Source organism: Pogona vitticeps, chromosome 2, assembly GCF_051106095.1.
Source record: "Pogona vitticeps strain Pit_001003342236 chromosome 2, PviZW2.1, whole genome shotgun sequence".
NCBI classification, from domain to species: Eukaryota; Metazoa; Chordata; class Lepidosauria; order Squamata; family Agamidae; genus Pogona; species Pogona vitticeps.
The window spans coordinates 252,780,668-252,801,104 of record NC_135784.1 but is presented as its reverse complement, the minus strand read 5'-3'; the positions used below and the strand labels follow the sequence as shown (position 1 = coordinate 252,801,104).

Genomic DNA, 20,437 nt, shown 5'->3' with positions numbered 1-20,437 from the left:
GTATCAAAAACAGTACATCAAACTGTGTTACAATATGTCAAGCCGTTAGACTTCTATCAGTGATTACTGATGGAGAGGTGATTTATAAGTTAATGGATTACACAGCTGGTAATGCCTATTCTCCTGTTGTGTTAAATTTCTCCAATGTTTTCACATCTTCCTGGCTAATTTTGCTGTTACAGTACTTAACAAAAGTAGCACATGTTGATATAGTAATCTGTACAGAAATCCAGTGTGGTGTACTGGTTAGGGACAGACTAAGACTTGAGAGGACTGGGTTCAAATCCCTGCTCAGCCAAGTATCTACTTCCCCAAAATTTCTAGGAATGAGCAAAATACCTTCAGAGAACTAGGGATTATAGTGGGGATGAGAAAAAGTTGGTGTGTGATGACATTTGCTCTCTCTCCCAGACAACTTCCTATAAGAAGAGAATTGTGATGAGGGAAGAGATGAGCAGCAAGTGTAGTATGAGACCCCCATGCTGCTGACTCAACACCATTTTTCTGGGGCCTGTGATCTTGCGGCGCCTCATGTTGCGAGATCTCAGGCCTCCACATCTACAGTCTAGTGGCTGCCATGATTTTTGCTCTCATTGAGGCCCTCTCCCACAGCAACTTGGCTGAGCAAATAATTGCTGCTGTGTATAATGTTTCTAGGTTCTTTGGACAGTCTTTTTGGCCAGGGGTGGGTGTAGTAGATAAAATGCTGCTGTTGTTTTTAATTCGGCTATGTATTAAATTTTATTTGATTTTATATTGGTGGAAATGGTTGTGTTGGTAAGAACGTTAAATGCACAAATTATGCCAGGATTGGCATAATTGGAGCCAAGGGTGAGATTTTGTGTCAACAGGCTCTTGGCTTCATGGTTCAATTCTGGACATAGCGATGTGCCACTAATATGAATTTAGGACTTAGGCAGTTGGACCAAAGAGCACCTTTCCTTTCCCTCCACTCTTTTTCTCTTCCGTTCTGTCACACCCCTTCTCTCAGACGCCAGTGCCCTGCCTTCATTTGCCTTGTCACTTGACTATTTAGGTAATGGTATCTTTAAATCACCACAGGAATTAACATTCTTTCTTTAATAAACTTCACTTGGTTACTCTTTCTCTTTCCACTGCCACCAACTTTCAGTTGTCGCATTGTGTGTGTGTACATTTGTCCCTTCACTCAGGCTGTTAGAACACTCTGAAAAGCAGATCCTCAAGTACTGAAGTAAGCACAGTGCTTAAAGAATATTGTTTATTCCTGTGTTTTATATTCTTATATTTCCTATTCCCTCCCTCTCTGTCCATTTTTTCCCTCAGAGCCCCGGACTCCGAAACCACCCTCTCCCCAGTCTTTCCACTTCAGAGTGCTCCAAAACATCACTGACACTCCCCTCCCCTAGTTTCTCTCCCAGCCAAAAAGAACTACTCTTAACCAGCATTCCATGCTCCTCACTTACCCTTTCCATCACATGCTTACCAAACCAATGTTCAAATACTATGTTTACCATCACAAAAGTATAACTGGGCATCACACCTTCTATGAAGGATTTGTTTGTGCACTTTCTTAGTTACAAGATTTAAATTTGTATGTGGGCGAGTAAAGTTGGTTAGTAAGAAATTCACTGTGTGGCTCTAATTTATTGAGGTACCACCTTTGTTGGTGGAAAGAAGTACAGATATATTTGGAATCCCAATCAAGAAACTTTCTGCTGCATTAGGAGATGAGGGTTTGGGGAATTGCACAAGTCTACAGGGTTAGTGTTATGTATACCTTAGAATGCGGGAAAGTGGACCTTCTGTCTAGAGTTGAAAAGAAAGGGGAGGTAGATGTTCAACTTCTGAAAAGAAATAGACCTACTCAGAAGACCTGTTTCTGATATGTGAAGAACTGAGTGGTGAAAATATCTGTTCTAAACCTCAGATTCAAAGTGCTGGACCTATGCATTTCAGAACTTAGGAACAAATTAAAATATAATGAGAGCTGTGACAGGAATTCTTGAAGAGTAACCGTTTTGCATACTTTTATCTGATGAGGTTGATAAATTTGTCCAGTTCCAAAGAGGAGAGATTTCATAATTTTTCTACAAATCTCATGGAAATTAACTCTTTTTTGACTTTTTCTTTCTCTCCTTTTTAGGATATAAAACTGGATCAGGTTACTAAATTAGCACTTGGGAGAGAAATTAATTTTGAGATTGTCTGCAAAAAGGTATGATTCTTCATATTTATGTTAAATAATAATGTACACTTAGCAAAACTATCTGACTTTGGTCACAAGCAAATATACATGTGTGCCACTTCTCAAAGCTTTCTTACAGTAATGGAGAAAACAGTCAACAAGCTTCCTAGTAGTTTGTGCTGGATACATTGTACATAGTAGATGCTAGAGATGGGCATGAACTTCCGGTTCAGGGATTCGTGGCCATCTCTAGTAGATGCATTCTTTTTAATAGTGTCCTGTTCTAACTTTCTGCCTCCCCGCTTTGAATCTTGCAAAAGCAAGGATAATACATCTTATCATAGATAAACTGTGATAAGGTTTTCGTTTTCAGCCAGAGGTATTTGTCTTTAATTTGTAGCACATTGGAAAATAGAAAGGGTTATTTCATGCCATCTTCACCACACATGGCCTATGATGCAGTTTTTTATATTTAGCAGATGGCTATTTGGTTGCCACCACTTTCAGTTGTCATAGGGAGCAAAGTCTAGACATGATGATGTTACCATGGGATTCTGGTCCCAGTTTTCCAGCAAGGAAACAGGCTAAGACGCATCAGCTGAACCGATTTTATTTTGCAATGCCTAAAGATAGATAAATCAGCTGGGCCTTCCTCTTAAAGCAGAGAAAAGGCCCTGAAAATACAGAGAACATATGTTTTATAGACAAAGAGCCATAAAGTAGTACATTTCTATTGGTCATCTGAACCCCAACTTTGGATCCAGCTTCCCATTGGGCCAAGGATGCGAGCTAGTTCATTGGCTATAGAGAAATATCCATACTGTGCCCCCATGCTACCTTGACCTGTGGTCAGGATGCACCTGAATGTCTGGAGGGGAGAGTTTCTATTTCCCTTATCGATTGATATGTTTATGTGTGTTCTTCCTGGGCCCTGGATGTATGGCCTTCAAGAATTGTGATTCACTGGCAAGTGTTAAAATACTGATTGCTGTCTTTCTCCTCCGGGCATTCCAATGGTGGGCCATCTGTGCCATTTGTTACCTTAAATTGGCAGTTCTGAGGCAAGAGAAAGAGTTACAGTGTTATTCTAGGTGAGCCATAAATACTATCTGCTAGTTGTGAATGTTTCAGGGTTAGGCTTTGTAAGATTGGTGAGGCCTGGTACTGTATTTTTCAAGTATTATGTCAGTTCTAAAATATTGTCGCTAGAGTGGTCACAATTGACCAGATAGGCGGGGTATGTATGTATGTATGTATGTATGTATGTATGTATGTATGTATGTATGTATGTATGTATGTATGTATGTATGTATGTATAAATAAATAAATAAATAAATAAATAAATAAATAAATAAATAAATAAATAAATAAATAAATAAATAAATAAATAAATAAATAAATAAATAAATAAATGGCTTCTTCGGTATTTGAAAATGTAGAATCTTCTCCCTCCGGTATCAATTGGATCAGTGAATATGTTTGAAAGCACTCTGCAAAATGTGTACAAAGCATTATTAATTAGAACCCAATAGAATGCTTCCTTCAGATGGAGTTTGCATTCTTCTCTTCTGGCATGATATCCCACCATTATCAGTCAGCTTGCTCGTCACTCACATGTGTGATTCACAGAGACCACAGTGAAGCAGGACAGATTACTTATCTTTAACTGTAGTTCTCCAAGTCATCTTCTTAGGGACCCCTTCGACAGCTCCACCTGCCCCTCTGAAGTGATCACCTCCTCCCCTCTGTCATGTTCAGGGTGGATTTTATTTCAGTCAAATCAACTTTTACATTTTAAAAATTGGGTTTTTTTATGTTTTAAATTTTTTAATTGATTTTTAAACATTTAAATCATGATTTAAATCAATTTGATTTTTATCCACCCTGGTCACTTTCAGCCCATCTTGTGGGTGGCAGATGGAGGAGACCTGAAGAACTCAGGGTATGGTTGATCATGCAGAGTAGCACTGGGGAAGAGGAACATTTCTTCTGAAGCTCAGAGAGATTCCAAGGCTGATCTCTGCCCAGATGTAAAACCCACATGTGTGAATTCACAGATGAATAACTGCAGTTACAGATAGGCAACCTGTCCTTATCACTACAACAGTAAAACTAAAGGTATTTCAAATCTAAGCTCTGCTCCGAATAAGTACATAAGATCTAGGCACACTATTCTGATTTGTTTTTGCCAGCAATCAATAGATGATTAAGATGCTGGGAACCTCTTATGTTTATATTTAAATTAGTGTAATCTATCCTTACATATAGTAACTTAAATTTGCATTTGCAAATGTAAAATAAAATGTCCTCCTTTATGGCAGAAAATTTCCTCCTTTTTGGCAAACTTTGTCATCCGAGCTCTCTTTTTCAAAAAAAATTATTAACAATTTTAATAAGATAGAAAATACAAAACCATAAAATAGTTATAAGCCATCACACCTACATAGTAAGCATATCAAATTGTATTGCTAGTTAACATAGCACATTTTCTATAAATCAGCATGAGTGGGGGGGGGGTTGCTAAGAGAATCAGTATGATTATTACAGAATGAAGGAAAGTCAGGTTTTATAAAGTAAGTCTATACTGGAATCCTGGCACATTCTCAGCTGTTAAGTGTGCAGTGAGGTTTTCCATCAGAGCTAATTTCCAAGCCCTAGATCAGCAATGGTGAACCTATGGCACGCATGCCGCAGCTGGCACGCAGAGTCATTTCTGTGGGCATGCGACCCACAAATCACCAGATCACTACTCCCCCTCGCAGCCAAACCTCCAGAAGTGTCTGCAGCTGCAGTGCTGGCGCTTCGACAGGTGGTGGGCCAGGATCCAGAGCAGCTGGTGCTGGCAACGGATCTGGAGTGGGGTCTCAAGGCACCTCCGTGCCCGGGATTCCCTCTTCCGCCACCACTTCCGGTTCTGCCACCACCACTTCTGGTTCCACTGTGGCCGCCGCCCGCTGAGTTTTTTGTTTTTGTTTTTTCAGTTTGGACACTAGGGCCCAAAAAGGTTTGCCCTTACTGCCCTAGATTCTCAAGCATTCATTGAAATTTCTGGAGCTGTCTTCCAACATTGAGCAACTGTTAGTCTAGCTGCCACACACACAAAAGTAATTAGCTCTTTATGGTGTCATAGTGCATTGTTCCATACTCTGTCTTTTTAAAAAATTCCAATCAACAATAACAACAACTCAAGCCACAACAGAACAAAGGAAAAGGGGGAAACCTGAGTCAACCCATCTGGCTACCTGTCTGTCTATTCCTACCCATCCCCCACACAGATCACTTGCCCCATGAGTTGGTGCTCCATTCCAACATGTTATATTGCACTGTTGTGCACTTACTTCAGTTGAATGCATTTTAGCTGTTCACATTTTGATCATGTACATGGGTTGATGGCATTTTATTCCTCCAAGATGCCCCACAAGCTATATCCTCCTTTTTGGTGGTGTCTGCCTTCCTTTCTGACCATGCAGTGGTGGCTATACTACATTCAAACTTAGGGAGGCAGATCTTATTTTCAATATATAGGGGAGGGGCTAAACAATTGGTAATCTCTGATAATATATATTAGGTAAGGAATTCCCTCTAGAGAGGGGGGAAAAAAAAGAAAGGAATAGTTTTTTGTATGTGAGAAAATGTAAGGAGATTGTTCAGTATGTTTTTGTACCTTTGAAAGTGTAGTTAATGGCCTTGACTTCCAGAGCTTTCTCCTGTGCTTTGAGCAGTTTTTCTGTGCATTTGAAACACTGGAGAAAACAGATCTTTTGCAAATATTTTTTGTGATAGATTGTCAGTTCTTTGGGACTGAATGTAACTTAAACTAGACTTTTAAATTAACAATGGAATCCTCCAAGTATTGCTTTGATTATGTTGTTCTATGTTACATATTACTGCATTTTTGTGTAATACCTTTTTAGATTCTAAAGATTAGAACCATTTCAGCAATAGATAAAAATACAGTTACAACTGGTTTTTTAAAAACTTAAGCTATACATTATTTTGCTTAAGTTAAGCAAAGTCCTCTGTCTTTATTTGATTTGTACTAATAGCAGTTGGTTTGTATATGTGGATTCCAGTAGTTTAGGAATCAAGTACCAAATAGGTGATGTTTCAGCTATGTTTCAACTACGGATCTAAGCCAGTGGCTTTGAAGTTTCTTTTTGAAGTCTCGTGCTAATTACACATTTATGTTGCCCTGTAGAAAACTTTAGCACTTGTACTTTAGCAAAGTACTACAGAACACATAATTACTGATACAGATTTTAACATCCTTTGTGTTAAAAATAATCTGTTCATTAAGCCAAGGAGAAACAGATTACTGCCAACTCTGTCGTCTTTTGGGGAGAGCGGTTAGTATCTCTTGTGAGTTTATCTGACGTTTGTGGGTGATAACTTATTCTTTATACATACCTTGTACAGTATGGGTGTTCGAGATTTTTTTCAATGTTTTGCTATTTAAACTGCCATAAAGATACATGAAATGGACAGGTATAATTGCTTTCACAAGTGTGCTTATGTAGTCTGCACACCTGCAGGAATGGTAAAACTGTTGAAAAGTCTGAATTTACTCTGCTTAGTAGGGCTTTTTACAGGCTAAAATCCTTGGATATAGATGTTATAACTCAGCTTTCTATTTCTTTAGAAATAGTAAGATAAGATATCCTAAGAATAATCTTGACAGAGCTGAAACAGTACCCTCATTCTGTCTGGGATGGAAATGACTGTGGGTGTGTAAAACCACTGTTTCCTGATAGATTTCCATGGCAAACAGACACTAACTTCAAACAAAAGTGGCTGCGGTTGCTTTCAGCACATTGGTGGAGAGGGAATGTTGCATGAAGGTGTAACATTTGTCTGCCTGTGACTAACTCTGTTCCTGCAACACAGATGATTCAGTGCCGTGATCTTCAAAACATTTGTACTTTTGAACTGGGCTCTTAAATATTTTCACAGCCGTAAGAATGTGTTGTCTAACTGAGTGTCTCTTCCATGCCAAAGATACACATTCTGTCTTGTGGCACTGGCTTTTGAGCAGAAATAAACTGGCTCTAACAGCTTGAAGAGTCAGAGGCAGATGTTGCATGTTGGATGCCCAAGGAGTGGCATGCAACATTGCGCAGGCAGACATCCCTTCATACCATTGAAATTTCCTGTGTTATCCAATTTCCCCTCCCAAGTCTTCCCATGCACCTCCAATTTCTCCTCTCAAAAGTCTCCCAAACTATATGTTCCACCAATGGATGGTGTTCTGTCTATGGATGGACACAATTGAATTATGCTCAAGAATAGCTCATCCAGATGCCTTACACACTTTCAGATGTACTTTACTAATATTTTGCGAGCTGAGTCATTTGTACTATGCAGAATAATTTGCAGATATTTACCAGGCACAGTAATCTGGGACTATTCAGTACTTAATAGTGCCTTTGCTGAATACAGCATTCCTGTTTATTAGCCACAGACAAACATCGTGATTGCACCATTACCATCATTTACTACTTAAGTAAATGATGGTGATGGGGGAATTGAAATAGGGACAATCCATGTGAGATGTTTATTTTATGGCTACCATGAGACAGCTTCTGCAGAGAGATCTTGCCATGGAACTTTGTTCCAGCACTCTGATGTTGAGTTCCTTGGGACACAGAAGGGGAATTCTTGTTCTTCCCTGACTACAGATGAAGTAAATTCTGATGGGTTTTGTCCAACATTCCAGGCCAAAATCTGTCTCTCACTAATGCAAACCATTTACTTTATATAACTGAGTGTGGGCTGAAGCAATCTGGATTATATCAAAGGCTACAATCACAGTGGACATTAAATTCTTTAGGCATTTCACACCTAAGAACAAATAAACAGAGGTTAATTTTATTTACTGTAGTGGGGAGGGCAAAGTGAAGCCTCTGGATATTGGAGCACAACTTTCATCAGCCCCAGGCAATATAGACAATGAGGAATTGGTAGGCCCTCCAATAACATCTGGAAGGCCTAGCATTTGCCAACTTCTGCACCGTACACAGCTTTAAATATGAACGTTTAGCATATTATTGTACGAAAGTTTTTAACTTGATTGCACCATCACCATACATTAAGATCCAACATGGTTTGAATGCTTGAGAAGATTTAACAAAGTAATATTATCACAAAGTGTGCTGATGACAAGAAATTTCTATTTGGCACTTCCTTGTAAAGCAGAAATAAAAATACAGTTTGCTACTTGCTATAACAGTGGGCTGAAATTCTTATCTACTTCCCAGATGGTGTGGAATACCAGAAACTTTCAGGAGCAGACTTTCAGGAGCATATATATATCTCTAGCCTCATAATCCTTGAAAGGTAAGCTTCTATCAAGTTCTGAGAATTTGCTCCTGAAAGTTTCTGGTATTCCACACTATCTGGTATTCCATATATATATGGAGCATATATATATGGAAATATATATATTATAGAATGGAGCATATATATATATGCTCCATTCTATAATATATATATTTCAAACAGTGGCTAGGTTGTTCCATTCTATAATTTGTCCCATGGGAGGAATGCTCTCAGACGTGGCATGCTGTCATTTTCAAGGTATTCTTTTGGGGAGGGAAAATGGATGGTCTCTTTTTTGTTTTAACTTTTAACCATTCAACAAGCTTATCTCTCATTTTTCCTATAAAGCCCAATTCTACAGCAAGAGATAGAGCAATTGCTCGACTGGCAGCTCATCCACTACTGAAGACAAAAATTGCTGCTATTAAAGGTAATCTATAATTAGCCCTCACAATGTATGTGCATTGAAACCTCGGGTTGTAAATGTTCTCTTGTTCAGTTCTATCTCACAGTTTACTCTCGTACTTTACTGTTTTTTTCAAACTGAGACTCCGGAGCAGACAAAATGTTTTGCATTCTGTTTATCTGAAATAATTAGGAAGAGACTACAAAGGTGTCAGAGAAAGCAGTATGTCCAGTGATGCCTGAAAATGCACATCATCTAAAGAGTTGCAGCATTCCTTTTCCTATGAGTCCCAGATACTGAATTGTATTAAATTGCTGTGTGTACTATTGCATGCATTTATTACTGCTCTTACCAGCAAGATGAACAGTTACGTAATATTTTAGTGAACATTCTAATTCTTTCCAGAGTTGCTAAAATGTGATTCAGAGGCCTCTGATAAAACTATGAATAGGGTATGACTTCTGGATTTCTAGGTCTTCTAGTTCCAAAATTCATTTAAAATTCCCCAGGCAAAATTCTAGTGCTGGAAGAGGACAAACCAGAAGGCAACAGGGATGTAACTCTACCATTATCGCTTCACATGCTTTGGCTGAGGAGAAGAAAGAAACACCTCTTCAGTCCCATTGCTTCTTCAAAGTTGCCCCAGGGCTTTATGGGAAAGTTAGGCTCACTATCCATCAGATTCTATAGGGGGAGCCTCTCACTGAACTACCCTTCCCATTGAAGGGTAGTTCCTGGCAACTCCTAGGAAGCAGTGGGACTGAAGTTCCTTACTTCTATCCAGCCAAAGCCGTGGTGTTAGAGAGACATCTTTTTTGCCTTCTGGTTTCTCCTCTTCCAGCCACAGAATTCTGCCTGTGGGATTCTAGATGAATTCTGAACCTGGAAGTCATAGAAATCTTCAAGTCCCTTTCCTAACTATGTGTATAATGCAGCTTAGGAGAGACCAACATAGTTCAATATTTAAAAAATGATATATAGGGTTTTTAACCCCCTATGTAGGCTTGCTTGGAAATAAATTCCACTTTGTTCAGTGAGACATTTCTTGAAAATGTACCTGGCCTTGCAACCAAATTTCCAGTTTGTTTTTCTGAGATGCCTAGCGAAGATAAAACTCCCTATCTCCCCACCTCTGTTCTATCTACTACTTGGAGATACTGTTTTTTTCAGTCTTGCATCACTGGATTCATCTTTAACTTCTGGATTCTACCATCTCCCATTCATGAAGGTCACTGGTCACTCGGGCAATACAGCAAGTGTCGTCTGCTGGACATTTTGACTCGATAAATAAAAAGTTATTTGAGAAGAATGAAGTATTTTTCCAAGGATCAATTTTATGAGGTGTTAAAGCTACTGATTGAGGCTTAGGAAAGAAGAACATAATACTCTGTCTGTGTGAAAACAGATCAGTTATAGAAACATTACTTTTATGGACTAAAGTTCATCACATTTTGATTGCATTTCTTTTCCTAGCTCCAAGACTTGAGGAAACAGCCTTGAGTTAACCCTAAAAATTAATAGGGCCATTTAAATGTTCCATTCAGAGCTCAAAGGGACTGATTAACTAGAAGTGGCCCATATTGGTTTGGGGGTGGGGGGGGGGAATCGAAGTACCAAAATGGTAGAACCTGTCCCCTTAAAGAATGAAAGAAACCTGCTGTCTTTTTCACCTTTCTTGACTGTTGTAAAATGAAACTTAAGAATGGCACTAGTATTCTTCTCTGCTGCTATGTGGAGAGCATATTTTAGCATATATTAGCCTCTCCTTTCTTTGCATCCCCTGCCACAAAAAAATTCTTTGCACCTTAAATTCCCAACATTTTTAGCATCGCAACTTGTTTTGAGTATTCAGAATACTTCATGATCTCCCTCCCTTTCCTTTACCATCAATTTCCATTCCATATTTTGTAAAACCTAGCATTAAAAATATACTAAGGACTGCTTTGTTTAAAATAAGCACAAATGGTTTTTGTCTCAAAAAATGATAAAATGTCGTTTATTTTAAGAAAGCAGAAATAAAACCAATTTAATATAAATCATTGTGCTGCATTTGCTTGAAGATGGGAAATTCTAGGTTTGCACAGTTGAATGTGTGCAACATAAATGTATCTTCCACATATATTCATTTTCACTGAGCTGTAAAAGCACACTCCTTATTTAATTAATTAATATCCCAGCTTTATCTCATGTAAAAGGCAGTTTGAAAACACAGACTTTTCTCATACTAAAATTGTGCCGTAATAGTGCTATTTGGCCTGCTCCATTTCTTCTGGTTTTTTTTTTTTTTTTTTTTTTTTTTTTTTTTTTTTTTTATCAAGGCAATATTCCATCAAATTTTGCTTTAAAACTTATGTAAAGAACTTCCATCCCCATCCATGCTGGGATTCTGTAACACTCGGAAGGTAGCTGGTTGAGCTGAGAACTAGCTGCTGAAATTGTCTTGGGAGGAGAAACAAGAGCCAATATTAAAATGTCCATCTGGAACACAGGTGTAAAAAGACACAGCAAGGTATACACAGCTCAGGCAGTTCTGAAGATTCCTGGATACAGAATAAATTGTCTTCACATTTATGCTGGGCAGAAAGAATTTAGCGCTAAAATCCTAAGAATGCTCGACTGATTCTAAGCCTTTCTGAAATCCATGAGATGTACTTTTCGACATGTGTACTTCACCTCAGAATTTCCATCATTCCATTTCTCCCCCCCTCAACGGCTCAGTTAGCAAATCTGAGCAATAGATCATAAATCAGTATCTCTTTATCTCTCTTCTGGAAATGAAGGTGAAAAGGTGATCTACAGAAAGAAAAGAGCTCTTCAACTAATGATGGAGTTAGGAGTGTGAATGCCAGGAGGAGTGCCTCAGAAGGCAGTGGCCAGATACTAACCACTCTGAGTCTCTCCTTCTCTCATTCTTCCTACATGTGCCAACCCGGTTCCATTCGCAAAGAAGGCTGCATGTTCCCTCTCCCCTCCTCCCTTGCCCCCAAGAGCTGCAACCTGCTATGAACCACCACCACCTTTTCTATTCAGACTTCCCTTATTTGTATGTTGCTTACAGATATTTTTTTTTTAATGGCCAGTGGCTCTGCAGTAAAACTCTGGCCCTTTCTTCATCCTCTCTTTTTCTATCAGTAACAGAGGATTCTTTCAGAAAAGAAACAAAGTGGAGGGAGACAGGCATCTCTCTCTGGGGATGGAGTTCAGGTAGTGCGTGCAGGAAAAGTGAATGAGCAAGAGACAGTGTGGGAGTTGTGTATTCACACACACCCAAGATTCCCTGTAAGCTGGGCACCTGAGTGCCTCTGTCTCCCTCACAGCTGGCTTCCCCCTCCACTCAGCAATCGTATTAGGTTCTGGTCATGATGGAACCCTGCCGGGGGGGTGTCACATGTGTGCACAGGAGCAAAGTCGAGAGAGGTGGAGCCGCGCCCAGCAGAGCTGAAAGTTTGAGGGTACATTGCATACGCCTCATCATTAGTTGTTCCTTTTCTTTGGAAGAGCTGGCTCTTCCTACAAATTCCTTTTCCACATTATTTCTAAAGACCATACATCTGTTCATTCCCTCCTTTCAGTGTCTTTCAGTCAATCTCCTCCTGTCCCTTGAATGTCTCTATGTCCACCAAAAGGAGAATGTTTGGGAATAATGATTGAAATCCTGTTTCTTTACTACACATGCAGAAGGCAAGCAACAGCATTCAGTCGCTTCTAGCTGGCAATTAGCAAGTCGCTGGTAGGGGTCTCTGGAACACATGCTCAAGTGGTAACCCTTTCTTAGAGCTGGCAGGCTCTAAAAGTTAAACCATTCCTTTCTGACAGAATTCTTCTGGAATCAGAGGGAAAATGTATTAAGTTATAAAATTCTCTGTTAGATTTTGAAACACAAGATGAAGTGGTAAAGGCGTGTATGATTAAATGGGCACAGAATGTTGGACATAATATTGAACTGGATCAATGAGAACGAATTTGGAAAATAAAATTAACTAAATCTGTTGTATTTAAAGAGAATATATACAAAATGTTTATCATGCTAAGGGTAGAAAAAATTATTGGAAGTTCTTGTTCTTGTTGATTTAAGCTGCCTTGACAAAGCAAGACACATAAATGAGTAAATATTGGAGTTTCAAGAAATTGCACATCCCAGGTGCAAGAGCAAGATGAGTCTTTTTGTTTTTTGTCAAGGTTCTTGCTGTTTACACAAAATGCCTCTGAGGCAAGTTATGCAAAACTCACAACCTTTCCCTTTAAGAAACAAAACACAGACTGAAAGCAAACACAGACAGCATAACTGATTGTGTGAAAAGCTTTAAATCCCATCCAGTTCTTCATGCAGCAAATCAGCAGTTGCTACAAATTTGACCAACTTGTGTAAGTTATGCAGTTTGCATAAAAATATCGTATCAGTAGCACGAAAACTAACTCTTGTTCCCTCAGAGATTGAGGGAACAAAATTACAATTCTGTGACCTTGCCTGAAAAGATGGCACATCCTGATCCCATACTGTTAGTTATTCCAGAGAGTCAGTGATGGTAAAAAGGAAGTTAAAATAGCCTGTCCTGTGGTAGACTCTATAGTGCCATATATTTCTTCATACATACGGCACACATACCAAGATGTTAATCAGGTGTATTTTGCCTCATGCAAATATATGCATATGGGAAGCTGCCTTAACATACAGAGCTAGAGTTTCAGTCATAATCCTCTCAGCTCATTACTTTGAGAAACACTTAATGTGGTAAAGGTAAAGGTTCCCCTTGACAATTTTTGTCCAGTCGTGTTCGACCCTAGGGGGCAGTGCTCATCCCCGTTTCCAAGCCATAGAGCCAGCGTTTGTCCAAAGACAATCTTCCGTGGTCACATGGCCAGTGCGACTTAGACACGGAACACTGTTACCTTCCCACCAAGGTGGTCCCTATGCATTTGCATGCTTTCGAACTGCTAGGTTGGCGGGAGCTGGGACAAGCGACGGGCGCTCACTCCGTCGCGTGGATTCGATCTTATGACTGCTTGGTCTTCTGACCCTGCAGCACAGGCTTCTCTGGTTTAGCCCGCAGCGCCACCACGTCCCTTTTCAACTTAATGTGGGCTGCCCCAAAAGCAAAACAGTTGCTGTGCCATTATGTTGGGATTTCCCTCCTCCTCAAAATATGAATATATTCCAGGACTTTGTTATTATGTTGTTTTATTTAACATTACTATTGTACTGCTTTTTTAAAACAACAACTTGTTTTTTTCTAGCTGCTGTCAAAGCCTTTAAAGATGCAAGGCAGAAGTCAGCCAGAACTGTTTCCCAAGAACAGAAGTCGGAAGAACAGCATACCAAGCAACCTGAGAAGACCCAGCATTCCGTTATCAGTGACCAAAGCAAAATACTTGAACAAGCTGAAAACCACAGCAAAATGAAGGTGGAAGTGATGCCAGGCACAGACATTGGAGAAAAGCAGATCTGTGTGACAGAGCAACAGAAAATGACAAACGATGAGAAACCGTGCCCCTTGGGTGATTTTCCAGTACAGGGCTCAGAACAACCCAGACTGGTTGATCGGACAGAGAAGGCAGCCTGTCCAGGAAGAACGAAACATTTGGATGCTTCCCGGAGCAGCTCAGTTGATGACTGTGATAATGATGCAAGTGAAAGTGAGGAAAGTGAAACAGAGAAGGACTACTTTGATGACAGCACTGAAGAAAGGTTCTGTAAACAGTCTTCTGGCTCAGATGAAAGTGACAGCAATGATGATTTCTTCATTGGCAAAGTTAAGAGAACAAAAAAGAAGGGAGTAGCAGCAGATAATTCCTTACCTACAGGAGAGAAAGACGGAAGGATTCTGCAAAACCACTCAAAGGACTCGCAGCCTGGCCTTGTGAAGGACGCAAACACAAAGAGCAGCTCTCAGAGTTCAAAAGCATCAAAGCTAGAATCTGTATTTTACTGTTCATTGTCCAACTCTAAAGCATCCACAAATATGAAAAGGTAAGGGATTTTTTAGTACAGCTAATAAATTGTTAGTGGGCAACTGTATTTTTTTTCCTGTCAGATATCTGAGAGTTTAGACCGTGAACCCAGTGATTTCTAACCAAGAGAACATTACCTCCATGTTTTGAGGACATTCAGACATTTGGGGGGGGGGGGGCAAATGTGAGGTGTTAGAAATTTTTGCAGCGGCTTCTGATGACTAGCAAAGAAGAGAGACAGAATACTGTTGACTTTACCTTGTAGATAAAATCCTGTATCTTTGATGCCTCCAGCTTGGCTTTTCACAACGTACTGAAAAGCAAAGAAGAATTAAATAGCAGTGCCTCCCTCAGTTGCAACAAAAATTAACAAAGAATAATATACCGTCCATTTACAATGAGACTAAATATATAAGGGGCACTTACCGAAAGAGAACAGAGGAGGAACCGTAATAACTAAAACAACTAGGAAAGTTGGAGATTCACAAAAAAGTCCCAGTAAGGCTGAAATACACCTAATGTGATTGATGCCACAAGAGTCTCACTGAAAGTATGCTTGAGATCTGTTTCTCATATTTATGTATTATATACTTATATTAAAGTATGATTTTTATGCTATGAAGTTTAGTTCAGTGTTTTACTTGTGATTGTAATGTTGCATAAGTGATATCAGGGTGGATTTAATTTAAATCAAATTGGATTAAGTGATCACAATTTGAATCAAATTGATCCTGAATTAAATTATTTAAATTTAAAACTTTAAAAAAGCAGTTTTTAAATGACTTAAAAAATATTACTTTTTTAAAAATTGTGATTTAAATCAGTTTGATTCTAAAAAATCATTTATTTGTATCCTGCATCGTATGCAGTAATGGATTAAACTTAAAGTATCGTTGCTGTAACCACTAAAATCTGTCCATGCATGTTTTTTCAGTGAGATAATTTTTATATTAAACTTTTTTAAAACAATCTAAATCTGTTAATATCACTCATAGTGTAAGTGTGCAAATCTAGATAGAAATTCAGCCTCAGTGAAGGCAAGCCAGCAAGTTCAGTTTGGCTATATGAATACAGTTGTTTAAATAACTGTTGGATCTGTTTAGAAGTTCACTTTATGATGTCACAGTTAGCAAATGTCTATTGGGGAACATATTTTGAAAAGAAAACAATGGTATTGTTGCTTCTCACTCTTAATCGTATGCTCGTCCCTCCACAACACACTAATTTTATCTGTTCTACATTCTAGAACTATTAGAGACCAGCTTCCCAAAAAGGAAGTAACAGGTATGTCAGATTGCTAGTGATGCTTGGATCTTTGCAGTATCACAAGTAAACCCTCCCTCCCTCCCTCCCTCGTTAATACAAAAGTGGTAACTTCAGATGAATTAAGAATTTTTTAAAGTACTGTAATGGTAGTTTGTGGCAGGTGTTTACACAGCAGCTAGGTTTGTATAGTGTATTTTATTATATTTTCTCTATCTTGATTGATGTCTCTCCTTTTAGTATACAGTGGTGCCTTGCTTAGCGATGTTAATCCGTGCAGCAAAAATCGCTGCTAAATGATTTCATCGCTAAGCGATATTAAAAAGCCCATAGAAACGCATTAAAACCTGATTAATGTGTTCCTATGGGCTAAAAACTAACCTTAAAGCAAAGATCCTCCATAGGGGTGGCCATTTTCAGTGCCTCTAAAGCAAGGCAAAACACCGGGCGGCCATTTTATTTACCCGGCGGCCATTTTGAAACCGCCGATCAGCTGGCCGAAAATGGGGGCTTTGCAATGATTGCTTCCCTGCGATCATCGCAAAGCGAAATTTCCCCATAGGGATCGTCGCAAAGTGATCGCTCTTGCGATGGCAAAAAGTCCATCGCAAAGCGATTTCATCGCTATATGGAGCGATCGCTATGCGAGGCACCACTGTACTTAATTTGGGAATAAAGTATGTCCACTGTTACTTATTTTCAGAGAAGGCTCTGCAGAGGAAAGCAGTTCTGTTTGAAATGATTAAAAGTGCAATTGTATAGATATATCTATTCCAAAATGAATCCCATTGAGCTTGTGTTAAAGTGTTTACAACATAAACATGAAAGCTTTGCTTTCTCCTCCTCCTCCTCCTCCTTGGTCTTAATGTGAAGTTGTGTTAAAAGCATTACTGAAAATGGAATTCAGCTCAAGTTGTGCCATATAATTTAAGATTACAGTGGTGCCCCTACATACAAACATTTCAACTTATGAACAAAAAAAAAACGCAGGGAAAGCGGGAAATGGACTTCGGACTGCCTGGTACTTTAATTTTAAAATGTAAAAATTGGTTTAAAAGGTGCTTGGTTTGGCTTAAAGTTCCTTGGTTTTGAAGGTGTTTTGTTTAAAAGGTGTCCGTTCCCTCCCTCCTTTCCTGCCCTTTTTTTTAACCTAAGTCATCTTAGGTTAAAAAAAATTCTCCCCCTAGTGGTAGTAGATGGATTAACCGGTGTTGCATTAGTTCCTATGGTAACTAATGCTTCGACTTACAACTGGTGCCTCTATATACAAACAAAAAACAGCTGGAACGGATTAATCGGTTTTCAATGAATTCCTATGGGAAATTCTGATTCGACTTACTAACTTTTCACCTTATGAACATCTTTTGAGATGGATTAAGTTCATAAGTCAAGGCATCACTGTATTTAAATCATATTCAAATAGGAAAAAATATTTACAAAATAATAGCAAAAATCAGGTTAATAATGCCTGCCAACCAGTGGCATAAATCTCCAGTGGCATAAATCTCAAAAGCGACTTGCCACTAGTTAAGAAGTCTGTAGTTGCACCTGTTGTTGCACATCTGTTGTGTGATGTGGCATGTATCAAGTAATGTAAACTTTGACTTCTTAACTTTATGTCGTTAGATTTCACCAAGCAGCATAAGGATTCTGGACTACATTTTCAGGTCTTGAGAACCTTATACTGAAGCTTTGTTTGCCCCTTCTAAATGCATGAACATCCACTTTAAATCTGCAAGTGTATGTTGTATCTTAGAAGCCAATGTTTGTGCAGGAAAGTTTTAGAATATAGAACTTTTTCACTTGGTATGTATATGAATGTAAATAAATATGTCATACACAATAAATAATCTATAATCTTAAATAATATATTGAAAGGAATATATTTTATACTGTGCTGATTATTGTTTATTTATTAATTCTTGAACAGCTTTTGAAAAAAATCAGCCACAGAAACAGATGTCCAGATGTTTAGGTAGAAAACCAGGGTTTGAGAAGAAACAATCAGAACAACCCCTTCATCCTTCATGGGAAGCAAGCAGGAAACGTCGAGAGCAAGTATCTCAAATTACAGCATTCCAAGGGAAAAAAATTAAATTTGAAGACTAATTTTTATTAAAAGACTGAGATTTTTTTTAACCTCGTCTTACCAGCATTTATCATGCATCTTCCAATCCTTGCAGTATGTGTGGAAATGTATATATAAGCAGTTGCCTTGTTAATAATTGAAGCTGATATGCCAAGGGTGTAAACTGAAAGCAAAGACTTGAGAACAAAAATCATCCTTATTCAATAGGTTTTTCAGTGTAGGAAAGAAATTCTAAGCTTGAAGTCATTAATTGTAAGAGGTTTTTTAATATCAAAGTTGTCATCTTGGCATTGGCTAACTTTGTCAGGAATTTGTCCAACTGGCACATTTTAAATGACCTAATGAGAACTTACATGAACTATTAAAGGTTTGATTCTCAGCTGCCAGGGTGTGTAGAAACCTTGCTGACACATAGAACATTTTGAATATCTGTTACCAACCTGAATGTTAAATGCTTAAAGAAGTCACAGTTAGAGTATGTCCATTTGAATCAACTGAACTTGGGGAGGAATTGTCTCACCGAATCCCCATTGATTCAGTGAGCCTTCTCTAGTGCAATGTACTATGTTAAGCAACAGGATTTTTGCCAATGCCAACTTTCCTTTGCTTAGTTTGCACACATTAAAACTTTGCTTGGAATGGAAGACATTTTATGTAACATCATCATTTTATCCACTTCTTACTTGTATATGTTGGTAGGAAAAGCTGTTATATACACTGAAGGTAAGACTATTTGTCTGATGAAGTCTATGAAAGTGCATGCCATGATATATTTCAGAGTTTTTAACTTATCACGGGACTTTTCTGTATTGGCTTAAAATGTGTTTTTTTCTTTTTAATTACTGGTTCCTTAACAAGCAAAGTGAATAGAATTCTTAGTAAAGCTTTACAAGGTTGAGATTTGGAATATGAATGACAGATACATGTAGTCTGAACTATTTGTTCAAAAACCAAATGCTCCTAAATGTATTCAGCTGATATAAAATTATACTAATAAGCTAGAACAGGGGTCCCCAACCATAGACCAGCCCCAGTCTGTGGTCCTGCCAGGACTGGGGCGTGGAGATAAATTTCCTGTCCCCCCCCATGCACAGATGCATGCACAGCCCCCCCACACACATGCACGGCCCCTCCCATGCACACACAGATGCACACACGGTCCCTCGCACAGATGCCTGCCCGCTAAACTGGTCTATGTAGGCAAAAAGGTTGGGGACCACTGAATTTATGTCATTAACAGTATTCATTTTGGGTGTCTAAGATATCAGTGGTCAAAGTGGTATTTGCATTTGTGGCCAGATTCACAGCAAAGCTTTTGATCAGATAAACTAGCAGTAGACATTTCTGTGTGTAAGGACAATGCCAAGTGAAGGCAATTTTGTGTTCCGTTTTCTTCTGTTCCAGTGCTTTACCTCCAAAGGCATCTGTGCTGCCTAACTTGTAGGCTAATGTGAAGTACCACCAGTTGAAAAATTCAAATGTAAAAGGAAAGGCTAGCAGTTCTTAACATGCTTTGTTTAGTGACACTACTAGACATGTAAACCTGAACCCATTATGTCACAAATATGTACTGTCTCTAATATTCCATTTTATTTTTACAAATAAAGTCTAAAGTTGATGTGGAATCCAGACATTTTATTAAAATGACAGCAATAAACAGATTAATGGAAGAACCACAGGTTATTAGTCTGTTCGGTGCCTGCTGAAATCCTATTGTATTTGGCATAGCAGAAGTTTACAAGGAGCTGTGAACAGGCAGTCTGCATTGTGTACCTGATGGTGCAATTCACTGCACAACTAGTCTCTGCAAGCATAGGTGAGAGTGAAAACAAAATAAAAAAATTTAAATATAGAAGGCTAAAATGTTATAGATGGGTAGAGAAAACTGCACTAATAGATGTGAGAATGAAGATATGAAAATGAAGATGGCTATTAGTCATGGCCAAAAATATTGGCACCCTTGCAATTCTGTCAGAAAATGCAACCCTTCTCTCAGAAAATTGTTGCAGTTGCAAATGTTTTGGTACTCACTTGTTCATTTCTTCAATTTGCGTTGGAACAACACAAAAACACAGAGCAGTAAAATCTGATATAATCCCACACAGAAACCCTGTCTAAATTGTAAGAAATAATTGCTTTCCAAGCATGTGGTGCTCCTTTAATTTGTATTTAGACACACCTGTCGCAAGTAAGAGGTGTGGGCAATATAGTAATCACACTTGCAACGAGTTAAGATGGAGAAAAGTTG

General features: G+C 38.7%; 1 protein-coding gene across 1 annotated transcript in view; it reads left to right on the top strand.

Annotated features, from left to right (window-relative positions):
- Nucleotides 1–19,814, top strand: part of SRFBP1 (serum response factor binding protein 1) — a 59,751-nt gene extending 39,937 nt beyond the window's left edge. The window contains exons 4-8 of the mRNA XM_020803625.3: nt 2,126–2,197; nt 8,831–8,912; nt 14,124–14,856; nt 16,084–16,121; nt 18,031–19,814. Coding sequence (XP_020659284.3) covers nt 2,126–2,197; nt 8,831–8,912; nt 14,124–14,856; nt 16,084–16,121; nt 18,031–18,209 — 1,104 coding nt within the window. The 3' untranslated portion in view covers nt 18,210–19,814. The remainder of the gene's footprint in view (nt 1–2,125; nt 2,198–8,830; nt 8,913–14,123; nt 14,857–16,083; nt 16,122–18,030) is intronic.
- The last annotated feature ends 623 nt before the right edge of the window (nt 19,815–20,437 follow it).